This window comes from Helicoverpa zea, chromosome 2, assembly GCF_022581195.2.
Source record: "Helicoverpa zea isolate HzStark_Cry1AcR chromosome 2, ilHelZeax1.1, whole genome shotgun sequence".
In the NCBI taxonomy this organism is placed as follows: domain Eukaryota; kingdom Metazoa; phylum Arthropoda; class Insecta; order Lepidoptera; family Noctuidae; genus Helicoverpa; species Helicoverpa zea.
The window spans coordinates 846,101-860,695 of record NC_061453.1 but is presented as its reverse complement, the minus strand read 5'-3'; the positions used below and the strand labels follow the sequence as shown (position 1 = coordinate 860,695).

Here is a 14,595-nt window from a genome sequence, read left to right as displayed (position 1 = left end):
CGTCTTAGGGCTGAATACCATGAATATTAGAATGGCCACAGTAAATAAATACACCAAAATTCATACAACATTCAAGATTTATTTAATTGTTTGTAAAATAGCATTTACAGAGCATGAACATCAATAACAATAAAAAATATTAAAAAATAGTCTTCAAGTACAAGTTATACAGTTAAAATTGCATAATAATTTAAACGAATTTTTCAATCTTAGTGAGGTATTCCAGACATTTGTTCCGATAAAATGTGTTGTTATAGAATATAATGCTGTTGTAGAAGTCACCAACATTTGTTGTTTGGACCTTCAGAGAGTTCAAGACATCCTTAGTGCCATCAATTTTCATCTTATCACATTCAGCATCCACAAGCTCTAAGTAATTTAGAGCAGATTTGTTCTTGAGGTTCTTAAGTATAATTGTGTTCTCAGATGTGAATCCAATCTTCTCAAAGCACTTCTTTGTTATGATGTATATGACACTGACATTGAAATGTGTTGCCATGTTGATGTTCTGCACCAGCAGTGTCTGGCCTTGACTCAATTTCTGCATACTCTGTAGCAGCATCTTCAAGCACCTTTTCTCAAACACATGGTAGCTCTCTGAATGCTCAAAATCGGGAAGCAACAGTCTCATATTTATCTCCAGTCCATAGTCTCTATTGTTATCAATACTTTTTCCATCTTTACTAAATATAATCTCCTTAAACTCTTCTTCAGCTAAAATCTGTTGATATAACTTAAATATAGGTACAAATATAAACTTTGAGCTATTTATTTTCTCCAAAGGACATCCATATGTGAAGTGTAACTTTAGTTCTGTATACTCATTGTAAAAGTACATCCATTTCACTGGTTCATTTATTAAAATCATAGGGTTTGACAGCACTTCAGCTTGGAGGAATGAATTCAAATTGTTCAACTTCTCTCTGAGAGACATTTTAGTGTAGAGCTGTCTCTCAGTGTAAGACCCACGGTGATATCTGGGATTCATGTTAATTTTGTTTTCCTCATGAAGAGCTCCCTTCATGATCTCTTGTTCGTAATCTATAGGTTTCAGATCATATTGCCAGATGAACTCTGAAGCTACTATCCCTCGAATTTTCTTGATGTCACTATGAAGTGCAATGTTCTTCTGCATGAGGTAGGCTTGAATGTTATTATTAATGACTTGGCACTGTATAGAGCAGAAGTAGCATGCACACTCTTCAATTTGCTTGAGGAAAGTTTCTGGGATGGCCTCAAGAGGAAAGAGGGCCAAGTTTCCATATTGTTCGGATCCATATGCTGATTTTAACGTAGGCAGGAACTCCTCTAGACTTGCTGAACCTTTATACTTGAGGCAGATGGCATACACCTCAGAGTTGCCCTGCCTGGAGGTGACAGGCTTGTATATGTTCACCTCACTGAACAGATGGTTCACAAGGTACAGGAGGCTCACTGTTGAATGTTCAAACAGTGTAAACAGCTTAAAGATTAGTGTGCCGTCTGAAACAATTATATAATCATATAATAAGTGAAAAAAGTCGTGGTGGCCTAGTGGGTAAAGGACCAATCTCTCAAGTATGAGGGCGCGGGTTCGATCCCAGGTCAGGCAAGTACCAATGCAACTTTTCTAAGTCTGTATGTACTTTCTAAGTATATCTTAGACACCATTGGCTGTGTTTCGGATGGCACGTTAAACTGTAGGTCCCGGCTGTCATTGAACATCCTTGGCAGTCGTTACGGGTAGTCAGAAGCCAGTAAGTCTGACACCAGTCTAACCAAGGGGTATCGGGTTGCCCGGGTAACTGGGTTGAGGAGGTCAGATAGGCAGTCGCTTCTTGTAAAGCACTGGTACTCAGCTGAATCCGGTTAGACTGGAAGCCGACCCCAACATGATTGGGAAAAAGGCTCGGAGGATGATGAAGTGATAATAACAGATGACTCATTATTTAGTCTAGTCCCTTATTTGTAATGAAATACTGCACCTGTGCTGAGAGCCTGCAGTGCAGTGATGATCTCACAGTAATGCAAGGGTGACGTCACTTCTTCCTGTGCATCAGGCTTCTGCAGGCAGTCTATGGAGCCATCTGCTGTCACCAGTAGTACCTACAACAATCACTACTAAGATTATAAAGTCTTAAAGATACATCTTATGTAATATACTATTTCATATGATGCTACCTTCCCCAAAGACTTGGCCTTCCTGATGATAGCTTGAGAGTTCTCCCAGTCCATGAGGTTCCCAGTGTTGTCCACCCCAAAGTCCCAGTTGTTCAGTGTGTGGAACATGAACCGATCATCACTAATCATGTTAGATGGAGAGTTGCCCTCATAATATGGGTTCAGTGTATTGGCCACCCATTTCCACTGAAAAGGTAATATAAAGGTATAATATATCATTATTTCATAAAACTGCTTTGTGATGTCATACATTCTCAGTAAATTTAATTAATGTAATTGACATTTGTTCAGTATACTTATGGTAATGAAGTGTAAACAGATGGTATTTCAAAGGTACTAGTAATTATGTTTGAACATGCAAGCTGAGCTGGTCAATAAGACAATGACAGAAACACCTTGTTGATACCAAAAAAATGCTGTCAATCTGTGATTTCATATCACAGTTGTTAGCATTTGACTGGCTTCTGACTCTGAGGCACTCACATCTATGTTCTGATGGTTTAGCTTGAGGTAGTGGTTCAGGGAGGTGATGAATGCCCCCGGTGCTTCACACAGGTGCAGGGACACCATCTTCCTCTCCAGCGTCGCCTCCGCTGGTATAATCCGGTACGTGCACGCACACTCGTAAAACTTAGTCCAAGCTTGAGTTAAAAACTCTGGATTGATCAAGCACCGCAGCCTCCAGCAGACCTCGCCGGCGGGATTCCTGCGCCGCGTGTGGCTACTCCACTCTTCAATATTAAAATCATTCAACTGACTCTTGTGAAAATTTAATCGATTTTTCAAAATCTCTAATTGCTTCACTTTCCATGGTGGCGTAGAAAACCACGACTCCTTTTCAGGCAATTTCCAATCGTTGTGGAAACGAAACTGGAATTTCTTATTGAACAAGTTGTTTAATTCATCTTGAAAATCATCATTACTGAAAAATCTTTGAGGACACATGTAGCTATCGTTTTTAAACATTTCTTATATTGAAATTACTTGAGCGAGAAGATATATTATGTTACAAATTTTATAAACTCCAACTAAAGGAAGAATTTTCAAGGTATAAGTTTAATGTAGTTTAGTTCATTTTTATTACCTACTACGTTTCATTTGTATTTATTTTCCCAAAACAAAATACGCAAAATACACAACCAACTTGACGGAAAACTGACAGGAATGATAGACATAGACATTTGAAGTTTGAACTGCCAAAGAGTCAAAACCATTGGGGATTGCATTTATTATGCTACTGCTCCACCTGCGTCTTAACGCGTTAAATTTTGGCATTACGCAGATGTGGCCAACGTTTTAATGTCAATTTATACTAATGGCAATATAAATAGCATTAAACGTTAAGCGATAACTCGGGTGTCGGTTTTTTGGACGCATCAAAGGGTTTTAGTGCGTAGCTTAGAGCGCTAAGTGATGTTGGCTACATTAATGCCATCTCATTGCACGCATGCAAGGACGAGTGTAGGTACTTTGTTTAAGTTGTAACTGCATTTTACGAGCACGATAATGGAATGGTCAAATGAAAAAGCTTTAGTTTTTAGAATTATTTTGTGTGTCTGAGTTTAATCTCTTTAATGTATGTTAACGCGTTACTTCATGAGGGATTAACTCTTTGCGTAAGTGTAGCCAACACGCATTTTTAATGCTATAAGTAACGTGTAGTTGGCCATTGACATTAACGTTAACGCTAACGCAGGTGGAGCAGGAGCATTACAGAGTAAAAAAAGCTAAGTCAGTCTGTTAACGTCACAACCAACCTCTGCTAACTGTTTTCCTCGAGTTCTGTTTTATCTGTCGACAGAATATAATCTGTGTAAGTACATGAAAGAAAAAATGAGGTGAATGAACTTTTTTAGTTTTCTTTTGTGTTCCCGTGAGATGATTATTTGTATTTTATTATTGGTTTGTGATTTTAATTTTGGACATGGAGAGACAAAGTAATAGACTAACTTGAGACTATTTATTCCAGACTGCTTGTATTTTCGACTTGATTGACGACCTCTAGTACTGATCTAATTTACCGTTAGACTGTGATCATGAACAATTGGAACCAAAGCATGCGAAATGACGACCGCAATGACGATAAACCTCCTTACTCGAGGATATTCGTAGTGTGCAGTAAGCAGTTAAGGGTGGAAGACTTGAGACCGGCCTTCGCGGTGTTCGGGCTCATTGAAGATATTCACATGCCCAGGGACCGCAACACTGGGGAGTCTAAGGGCATAGCATACATTAAATATAGTAAGACTTCCTCCGCCGCCACTGCTATTAAGGAGATGCACTTAAAAACCATCCAGAACAGTAACAAACCCATCCGAGTAATGGTAGCTACAAACAAAAATGACAGCCACAACACTAACGAGGAGAAGTACAAGCGGCTCTTTATTAAAGTGCATAAAGAAGTTACTGAGAGTGAATTAAGACAACACTTCTCAGAATTTGGGCATGTGGACACAGTCCACCTGCAGCGGGACAAACTCACTGATGAGTGCAGGGGATTTGCTTATGTCAATTATACTACATTTCTTGATGCAGCCCGAGCATTTGAAGAATGTGATAGGAAATATAAACCAATATTTGCAACACCCAAGGAAGAATTGAAAAGGAGTAGAAATAGTTTAGAGAATTTCACTGAAAGTTTTCATTCTAGCAACTCGAGTATTATTAAAGATAATTATAATGACCACTATGGTCAGTCAAGAGGAGAAATGCACAAAAGAGATAGTATGACTTCACTTATCAAAGCCAAACCCCATGACTATGACACTGTCTGTGTGACTTGCAGCCCACAAGTACCACAGAAGTATATTGATAGACTATTTAACATCATACCAGGAATGATTTCATGTAAATATTCAGCCGATTCATTTAATGGCTATTGCAAGGCAATTATAACATATGATGATGAAAAATCTGCATTTCATGCTGTTGAGAGACTAAACAATTTTGAATTTCCTTCTGGAGAAATTATATCTGTAAAACCTGAAAATAATCCACTTTCCAAGGCAGCCAGTAACCTTTCTAACATTGTAAACAGTTTTAAAAATGCCATAGATACAGCTAACCCTGACTTAGTACAGCTTGCAGAGGCAATCGCCCAAGCATCGACTTTGATAAAAGCTGCTACATCAGGGCCTGGTATGAGAGAGACCAAATCAGAAGGACATTCAACAGATTTCTGCAGTGTTCACCTGCCTCCTCCACAACCACTAGCTAGCAGTAACAGCCGTGTGGCCCAGAGATGTTTCTTGGTCTTCAAGCCACACCCCCCACCGGTGGCAATATTGAAAGATGCATTTTGCCGTTTTGGAGATCTTATTGATGTGTCTACATTCCCTAACAAAACATTTGGGTTTGCCAAGTATGCATCCATAAGGGCAGCTCAGGAAGCAATAAAAACACTCCATGGGGCAACTTTGTGCGACATAAAGCTGAAAGTGTTGGAGGCAGATGAGAGACCATCCAAAGATGACAAGATAAATGCTGATGATGAGAGCAGTGTAGATCACAATACTGACCGAAAGAGAATTAAATTACATGACGGAGACTCTAGCATGAGTTAGGGACAAAGCATGATACTCCACTTCTTTGATATTATAAGTACAGATCTGACAGCTGTTGTAAATGTTGTTTAAAATTAGAACACATTTTTCTTTATTATTAATTCTTTATTAACAATCGGTTCTATTGACTGACTTACAGAATGATTAATTTTAACCATGATTTGACCATATTAATTTGGAATGTGAAGACAATTTTTTATTTAATGAAATTTTTACAAAATTGTACATTTACAACATAATTCCACAATGAACTGAACACTGTACTACATAAATATTTATTTTCGTTACAAAAGACTTGAATAAGAGTTTTGCAAGAAAATTAATTTTTTGATGAACTAAATAAATTATCAAAACAAAAAATACTGGTTTTATATTTGTAGCGAATATGGTCAGTAATGAGATTACTCACAGATTATTCGGACTATGATAATTATATGGCCTACAGCAGGGATGGCGAACCAATGGCACGCGTGCCCGTGGTGGCACGCAGCTAAATAATTTGGGCACGCCATTATTTTGCAAGTTTTCAATTGAAATTATGTACCATAACCACATACTCGTGCATTCAATCAGATCACATGACAACTATTTCCCATATCCCGAAGAGAGCCTATTTTATTAAGATATCTGAGCGCTAATGTTAAAATTTTTTATGAAAATTTTCGAATCAAAGACAAGTATCTTCTTCATAATCTTTTACCGTTTCATGTTAACTATTTGCCATAAAGGCACGCCTCCATAATTGTAGTTATGTTTTTTACTTGATTTGGCACGCAAGTCAATAAAGGTTCGCCATCCCTGGCCTACAGCCTGATTATGCACAAGGAACATCCCCTGTTTAAAAACATACAATATCCTAAAATCTTAATTACATACACTTAAAGCTACTATAAAAATCACAATAATTATAATCAAAACTCACTGGACCCTAACTTTTTAACATGTCAATTTGTATCAATCCAGAACATTGTAATTTTTAAAATCCATTAAACATATAACACCTTTTTTGAACTATTGAATACCTATCTAATTAGACAGTAACTCAATAACATAAGAACATGCAACAAATACAAAAACAAAACTTGTTTTTTCTTTTGATTTTTGATTAGCATTTAGTTGTCACACTAACTATTTTATTTACTTCTATGGCAGATATTATCAGTACAATAAACAAATACACCCATACTCTTTAGTTAGTATAATAAAACATTCTCAATTACACAGCTTCATTACAAAATACTGTTTGAATGAGGATTGCATCATAAAACAGGAGAATACAGGTGTTAGGCTAGGAATATACTAAATATATAGGTCAGACCAAGGAGGTAGAAGTTCCAAGTTAGCTTAATTTTTTTGAATTATATCAGAAAGTCATGAATGTAGGTTGAAAATCTGCACTTTCTGCAGGTCAATTTTACAAAACAGTCCCCCAATACATACACATTCATGACTAACAAGAAAAAGTGGTAGAACAGACTCCCTAGCATCTTCTGAAGGGATTATACATTTATACACATAGTACAATTCCTAGCCAAGAGGTTTTAAACCCTAAAAACTAAAAAAGCTGTGCTTAGACAACATTCATAGAGATCCATTAAAATAAAACTGTACTTCAATGATTTATACTTTGTTCTGCAGTAAGCAAATGACTTCATTGAGATCTGAGATCAACTTCTTGATGATATTGTCATATTGCAGCTCATTGCCATCTTGTCGGTTCTCTGTCCAATTCTTGTTGCGCTCACTTAAAGTTTTCTTAGCACTTAATAGCTGAAATAAAGGGAAATACTATTAGAAGTGACCACCGTTTCATGAGTAAAGAGTTTATAGAAAATGCACAAGAATAAAGAAATAGTGTAGTTTCATTCAAAGAGTAACTAAACAGTTGGCCTATCAAAGCAAATGTGGATAAGTGCCAACTGTGTGTCAATCTAAAACAATACATGTGTATCATTTATCTCAATAATAAACAACACATTGCATGTATTCAAAAGCACATTCATCTAATAAGAACACAGATATGTCTGATCTTACATTTTAAAAACAATTTAGACATCAAAACAAATGTTACCTTCATGAACATATCAACATCTCCACATAACTGCTGCAGCTTGGCCTCAAGGTCAGCATTTTTAAGCTTTGAATTATCGTTCTTATTCAGTTTGATGTTGGCCAAGCGTTTGCCAAGCTGATCCAGGCTCTGAGCATACTGGTCCAAATTAAGTTCCACCATCTCAGTGGGCCTGGGAGGCTGCTGTTCTAGCACCACTAGCGTATGCTTCAACCCCTCGGCGTAGCGCTTCAGGGATGCGATGGCCTCGTCAATGTCGATGTCCATGTTCTCCACCGCCATGTCCGGCATCAACAGCTGAGGAACACCGGCTTCCAACAAGTTCGAGAGCGTTGCTTGGCGCCGCTCGCTGTTGGCAGGCTCCTCGTTATTCACCCCCGTGGACACAGAGTTGTATACCGATCTTATTTCCATCATTATCTTTTGCGAATCCTCGAGCTCTCTATCCAATTCTTCAGTCATTTTCTCTAACGCATCCAATTTTATCAGTGATTGTAAGTAGTCTGTGAAATCATTTGGATTGACTTTTAAATGTTCACCCATTGTGATCGCAGTAGATTACAATAAACCCACGATATTCTTTTGACTTTTATTTTGTAAACTGTGTTTCCTTCTATTCGATCAATTTTAATCATAGACACAGAAACAGAAAGAAAAAGAATTCTTGACAAACTGTCAAGTTAGACACATTGTGTCACGTTTAGAAACTATATAGTCGGTAGCAAAACCAAACTATGAAAAACTGAATGAATAATTGGTTTTTCAAACAGCCAGTGAATGTTCACAAGAAGTATGAAAAGCTTGCTGATGAAGGCAAAAATTGCTTCAAGGAGTCGCTGCAATGTTGCGAGGCAACATGGATTCCACTTTGATTATATATTCCACTACAGCGAAAACGATCATCGAAACGAGTTAGAGTTTGTCACTTGAGCTTTGACAGCATCTTGACAGTTAGTCCAAAGAGTAAAGTTAGTCACACGTGCAAAGTGTGGCTGTGTTTACTATTTTAACTATTTACCGTAGCAAGAAAATCACACGAAAATGGTCCGAAAATTGAAATTCCATGAGCAAAAACTGCTCAAGAAAGTTGATTTCATATCATGGAAAGTTGACAATAACTTGAATGAGGTGAAAGTAATGAAAAAGTTTCATATACAGAAACGAGAAGACTACACAAAGTAAGCCTAGGTTTTGATGACATTTTTGCTTAGTTTAAAATGAAAAGAGTGTGTATTTATTCTTCATTTATATTGTAGATATAATAAGTTGTCCAGGGATATCCGTGAACTGGCAAATAAGATAAAAGATTTGGACGCTAGCAGTGAGTTTCGAACGGAAGCAAGTGCACAGTTATTAGAGAAGTTATACCAGATGGGTTTGATACCGACGCGATGGGACCTTGCGTTGGCAAGCAATGTGTCAGCCAGTGGCTTCTGCCGACGAAGACTGCCTTCAGTTATGGTTAGAAGTGAGTATGGGTACACAAGACTGCCATGCATTTTACACAAAACTTACAAAGTTGAAGAGTAGAGATAGATTAAATAAAATTACTTCTATTATGTTTGTTGAGGGATAGTACATGAAATTGGCTCACCCTTTTTTTAATAATTTCCAGATAAAATGTCAGAAAACATGAAAGAAGCAACAAAATACATAGAACAGGGCCATGTCCGAGTGGGGCCAGAGGTTGTGAAGGATCCTGCCTTCCTGGTCACAAGAGCTCTTGAGGACTTTGTCACATGGGTTGATGGCTCGGCCATCAGGAAACATGTTATGGAGTATAATGACCTGGTGAGTTTGTTGTGGATGTTACAATCCCACCCAAAACAAAAATGTGAAAGACTGCCAAGTTCGATAATATGGGAATGCTTCGCCTATAAAAGATGTGAGATCTGAATAAGTACCAAGTTCCATACACATACCTCAGTTAAAAATAGTTACTTTTTAATGATGTTATTTGGAAAGTTTTCATACACCTTGTTATAAACCTACTAAACGCAATGAATCAAGTATTTAATTTTCTATTAAAACTTGCCAAGTAACATCATTAAAAAGTAACTATTTTTAACTGAGGTATGTGTATGGAACTTGGTACTTATTCAGATCTCACATCTTTTATAGGCGAAGCATTCCCATATTATCGAACTTGGCAGTCTTTCACATTTTTGTTTTGGGTGGGATTTCATTTATTTTTGTAAGGTTGTTTATTTTATTTTTTTCTTATGATGAAGTTAGTTAAAGGAATGTCTCATTTATACTATCTTTTAGATTTTTTAATATGCACTATGTTTCTTACAAAGAAATGAACTAGATTAACTAAATGGACTAGATTTACCAACTGATTGACATGACATGTTATCATATATTATGTTCGTGGATCAAAGTTACACATTCGTTATTTTCGAAAGTGATTCACACTTGGCCGTTTTCAGATTTTTATTTTACTTCTAACTACACTATTTTACTTCTAACTAAACTAAATACAAACCATTCGAAGATATATTATATAAATATAGATAAATTTAGTTCGTTTTAGTTCCTTAGGGGTATAAATTTACACCGGGTATAAAACACCTTCATTATTTTGAAACCGACTCACACTTGGCCATTTTCAGATTTTTCCCTTTACCTTGACATAAAGACCTACCTCCATGCCAAATTTCAAGTCAATATGACCATTGGAAGTGGTCTAGGTTTTTGATGAGTGAGTCAGTGAATCAGTCAGTCAGTGAGTGTATAGTAAAAAATTGAGGTAAAAAAATCTTTAAAAACAAGCTTTTATTTAAATGCGCTAAAAATAAAAAAATAATCTTTTACTGTAACTTTACTGATTTATGTTTTAAAAGCTTGTCGCGACATTTAAGTACTCGTGTTTACTTTCTTAGTAAAATCGCGACAAGCTTTTAAAACATAAATCAGTAAAGTTACAGTAAAAGATTATTTTTTTATTTTTAGCGCATTTAAATAAAAGCTTGTTTTTAAAGATTTTTTTACCTCAATTTATTTTATACTTTTTAGTTTTGATTTGGTAAAGTGCGCTTTATTTTACTTGCCTGTCATTGGATACCCATATGGATGGGATTGAAAAAAAAAGGTTATTCACCATTTTGTAGCGGCGGCCATCTTGGATTTTTATTTCGTAAAGTGCAATGTGTTCTACTAGTCAATCCCTTTCATTTGATACCCATATTGTATAGGTACTTTAAAAATAACTAGTCCGCCATCTTGTATATTTAGCCATGTTGGGTTTAGGATGACGTCACATAGCTTAACATGCATTGTCATCCAAACTAAACATGTATGCAAAATTGCAGCTCAATCGGTTGAGGGCAAGTGCCTTAAAATTGACTTGTAAAATTCCACCCGAACACACATAGTTACATACATACATACATACATACATACATACATTGCAAGTTAAATAAAAGCTTGTAAAATAGCGATTTTCTGACGTCAATATCTCAAGACCTACAATAGGTATATTAATGAAATTTTGTATTTTAGATAAGTGAGGGGGTCTCAATAGATACTAGAAATTTGATATGCGTAAATAAAATAGATTTTGAGTTACAGGGGGGTCGAATTTGGCCCGAAATGGTTCGTGTAATATAACCCACGGCCGGTGTGTCGCTTTTTTTGCTCGAACTTGGCGGACACACTGCCGTGTGTCTAGATATTTAAAAACTCATTTGTTTCATGAGCAGATGTTTTTGGACTACTGCAAGATGTAAAACATCTATAGAAATCATAATCATGCTAAGGGAACATTCTTTTTAAATAAAAAAAAGGGGGGCAATTAAAATGTATTTCTTATTTTTGTTTCAGAGGGATGATTTCGAGATGCTGTAATAAATTTAGATATTAACTAGGATAATATTGTTTAAATTAAGTACCTACTTTTGTAGGTGATGATGATGAAGAGAATGATCTAGTGATTGTGGTAATAAAGTGATAAATAAACACCAATAAAAATATTATTCAAATTATTATTTTTATTTTTGATCTGTAAAATAGTATTCCTTATCTATGTTAATATTTATAATTATTTACTTACACAATCTATTTACATTACAATATTTATTAAATATAAATGCCTGTTAATTTCTTTCTCTACACACAAACTTGTTGATTCATTCAAAACTTATCATTGATTTTAGGAACTTTGTACGATTTAATTTCCATCAAAATGAACTGTATTACTCTTAATCCATGGAGAATTCAGAAGACAAGACCTTCATATTATCGGCTTTAATTTGCCAATAATAGATAGATTACTTAAATTCCAATCTCACTCATCCAACATAAATTCCTCAACTATCAATGAACAACTCTTCACATATCCAGCACATCCCTTTGTCCCCTGGTCTCCAACACTGTGGCTATCCTCATAATAGCCTCGGCCTGTATACTCGCAGCATCTGCCAACCTCTTTAGTGCCTCAGCTTGTAGAAGTGCAGCCTCTGCATTTTTGGCAGAGACAAGGGCTCGCTGCTCTTCAGCTTTCGCGCGTATCAATTCGGCATCTGCGCGTTTTTTCTCTACCTCTATGAGCCATTGTGGGTAGATGTCTGTAAGAGTGAAGTTACATGTCTTAAAGCTCATAGGTTACTGCTGCCTGTCATAATTATTGTTTATCTGTAAGGTCAGTTCAAACAGCAGAGTTTATGAAGGAACAATGTAATGTTACTTAACCTGGTATATTTAATTGCAGGTGAACAATTGATTTTCTATTGTCTTATTAATACTGCCGTACAAGTAACTTTCTTTGCAAATTGAACTTTATAGTATAATTTGCTAAACTTACTCTGTATAACAGGTGCATTTGTATCGTTTTCATTTCCATCTTCACCACCAGAGGACTCTGCACTGTCATTACTCTGATCACCACCACCTGAAAGGAGATTGGGCAAGAATGTATGAAGTTTGGTCCAAATGTCCACCACGAACGAGACCTATATAATTAAATAGTCCACTTAATTTACAGTAACTTTTACTAAGAAAGTAAAAAAAAAAAGTTATAGCCAAAAATGTATTCCTAATTTTCGGTAGTTTTTGTATGTTATCATTATTATTTTATTCCACTTCCATTTCCGCACTTTATCTAAAACTAAGATGAGTAAGACACATTTGCATATAAACAGCCCATATTTTTTTGCCCGATGGATACGAATCACTAACCAATTGAGGCGCCAGGTGCTTGAATATACTCAGCGATACCTGGATCTAAGAAAGTTCGATGTAACTGCTGGTGTCTTCTCTCTAATAATGAACAATTCTATTTTGTCAAAAGTTACAGAAAGTACGAAAATCGAACATCACGAAAAGTAATTGAAAAAATCTATAAAATGTTTTATTTGATTTTGCTATAACTTTTTTCTGGCATTATATTTTTTTTTACTTTCATAACAAAAAATGTTCCATATTTAACGGGCTATCTAGCCATATAGGTCTCGTTCATGGTGGACATTTGGACTGGATTTGCCCATTGTCCTTTCATATTAATTTGGAACGGTTTAGAAAGCAAAATCTTGGAAAACTTATTTAAATCAAAAATGTTATTCTTTTAATTAATATAATTACCCGATAGTCTGTCATTAGATTCATTTTCAGATTTACTAAAACTGTCCACATGTATAGTCTCATTAAAGGATTCCTGTTTCACTTCTGGGTGCAACTCAATCTGCAAACAAAATAATTCATTCGGGCCATATTAAAATTGGTAATGCAGCATCTTTTTAATGATTAATTTTTAAGTTTTAATTTTTAACTTACAGAATTTGATTTATTGTAAGCTTTCCTAGTTTTGATCTTCTCATAATAAGGGCCTAGTATAGCAAGAGCTCTCTTCTCCAGTTTAGTGAGTGGTGTGATGCCCGTCATGGTAGATCCAGCCTTTTTCTTCTTGAGCAGCCATACTTTATTCTTCAACTTGTTTTTGAAATCACTCCAGTACTGTAAGTATTCAAAACACCATATTATGCTCTAAAGGTATTGTTGTTGGATTGCAAGTTTCCCAAACATGCAATTTTTTTTTTTAAACTTAATTTATTTGAGTTTTTAAGGTTTACATTTTATGAATATTGTCATACATGTCTTTTTACTAAATGTGGAAGTTTAACTGTGTGTAATAGTTCACCACTGCCGTGGTGGTTCTTTCCAACCATAACAAAGTGTGGAAAGTGGACAAAGTAGGTGTTTTCGAGGCACTGATCTTTTGTAATTTTATGACATAAAATGGATAGTTATTTGTGCCCACTTACAACTTTTGACATTGGATTTCAAACAAAACTCTCAGGATACTATGTTATTAACCTTACTCCATCCGTCAGCAGTCTTCTTGGTGCCTCCCCGGCAGCTGTTGAGGATCTTAGTGAGCTCTGCCCACAGTCTTTTAGAAGTGTGTCTGGCTTCCAGCGAGCGCAGGTTGCCTGAAGCGAAGTCCACGTGCTGTGACATGAAGTCTATGATATGCTTCACCTGCTCGTAGGAAACGTGACGGGACTGGCTTCTGCTTTCACTCATTGCTGTTTTTTTAATACCTACTGCAATAGAAATGGTTTTCATTAGGCCATTATATAGCTTTAAAAATGGGAGAAAGTATTAGAAGCTGGAGTAGAAATCGAGCGAAATTTACTGTTAAAGCAATTATGTTTATGTGTTGTATATACTATTTATTTTGACCTTTCATTAACTTTAGAATTATTCAAAAAGATTGGAAACAATAATTAATACCTATATATTTGTGAATTCTCTAAAATATCAACAAAAACTTGTCAACGTCAAACTATAGAATTATATAAA

General features: G+C 35.9%; 5 protein-coding genes across 7 annotated transcripts; 2 read left to right on the top strand and 3 right to left on the bottom strand.

Annotated features, from left to right (window-relative positions):
* Positions 1-59: 59 nt before the first annotated feature.
* Positions 60-3,333, bottom strand: LOC124642705 (cap-specific mRNA (nucleoside-2'-O-)-methyltransferase 2). Its single transcript, XM_047181309.1, has 4 exons — positions 2,644-3,333; positions 2,161-2,346; positions 1,965-2,085; positions 60-1,482 (listed from the first exon to the last, which is right to left on the bottom strand). Exons 1-4 carry the CDS (start codon positions 3,124-3,126, stop codon positions 191-193), a joined length of 2,082 nt encoding a protein of 693 aa, XP_047037265.1. The 5' UTR covers positions 3,127-3,333; the 3' UTR covers positions 60-190.
* A 577-nt stretch (positions 3,334-3,910) lies between these two features.
* LOC124635968 (RNA-binding protein 45-like) lies at positions 3,911-6,657 on the top strand. Of its 2 annotated transcripts, none has more exons than XM_047171933.1 (2): positions 3,911-3,998; positions 4,130-6,657. In XM_047171933.1, exon 2 carries the CDS (start codon positions 4,197-4,199, stop codon positions 5,721-5,723), a length of 1,527 nt encoding a protein of 508 aa, XP_047027889.1. In that variant the 5' UTR covers positions 3,911-3,998; positions 4,130-4,196; the 3' UTR covers positions 5,724-6,657. The 2 variants fall into 2 exon arrangements, with proteins under 2 accessions (XP_047027889.1, XP_047027896.1); XM_047171940.1 differs by having other exon boundaries at positions 3,947-3,973.
* Positions 5,808-8,465, bottom strand: LOC124635999. Its single transcript, XM_047171963.1, has 2 exons — positions 7,795-8,465; positions 5,808-7,493 (listed from the first exon to the last, which is right to left on the bottom strand). Exons 1-2 carry the CDS (start codon positions 8,335-8,337, stop codon positions 7,344-7,346), a joined length of 693 nt encoding a protein of 230 aa, XP_047027919.1. The 5' UTR covers positions 8,338-8,465; the 3' UTR covers positions 5,808-7,343.
* A 287-nt stretch (positions 8,466-8,752) lies between these two features.
* LOC124636008 (U3 small nucleolar ribonucleoprotein protein IMP3) lies at positions 8,753-11,777 on the top strand. Its single transcript, XM_047171971.1, has 4 exons — positions 8,753-8,972; positions 9,051-9,262; positions 9,410-9,585; positions 11,620-11,777. The coding sequence occupies exons 1-4, from the start codon at positions 8,836-8,838 to the stop codon at positions 11,641-11,643; spliced, it is 549 nt and encodes a 182-aa protein (XP_047027927.1). The 5' UTR covers positions 8,753-8,835; the 3' UTR covers positions 11,644-11,777.
* LOC124635984 lies at positions 11,767-14,584 on the bottom strand. Of its 2 annotated transcripts, none has more exons than XM_047171955.1 (6): positions 14,527-14,584; positions 14,107-14,336; positions 13,567-13,746; positions 13,375-13,474; positions 12,599-12,685; positions 11,767-12,362 (listed from the first exon to the last, which is right to left on the bottom strand). In XM_047171955.1, exons 2-6 carry the CDS (start codon positions 14,314-14,316, stop codon positions 12,127-12,129), a joined length of 813 nt encoding a protein of 270 aa, XP_047027911.1. In that variant the 5' UTR covers positions 14,317-14,336; positions 14,527-14,584; the 3' UTR covers positions 11,767-12,126. The 2 variants fall into 2 exon arrangements, with proteins under 2 accessions (XP_047027911.1, XP_047027904.1); XM_047171948.1 differs by having other exon boundaries at positions 14,476-14,553.
* Between the last annotated feature and the right edge of the window lie 11 nt (positions 14,585-14,595).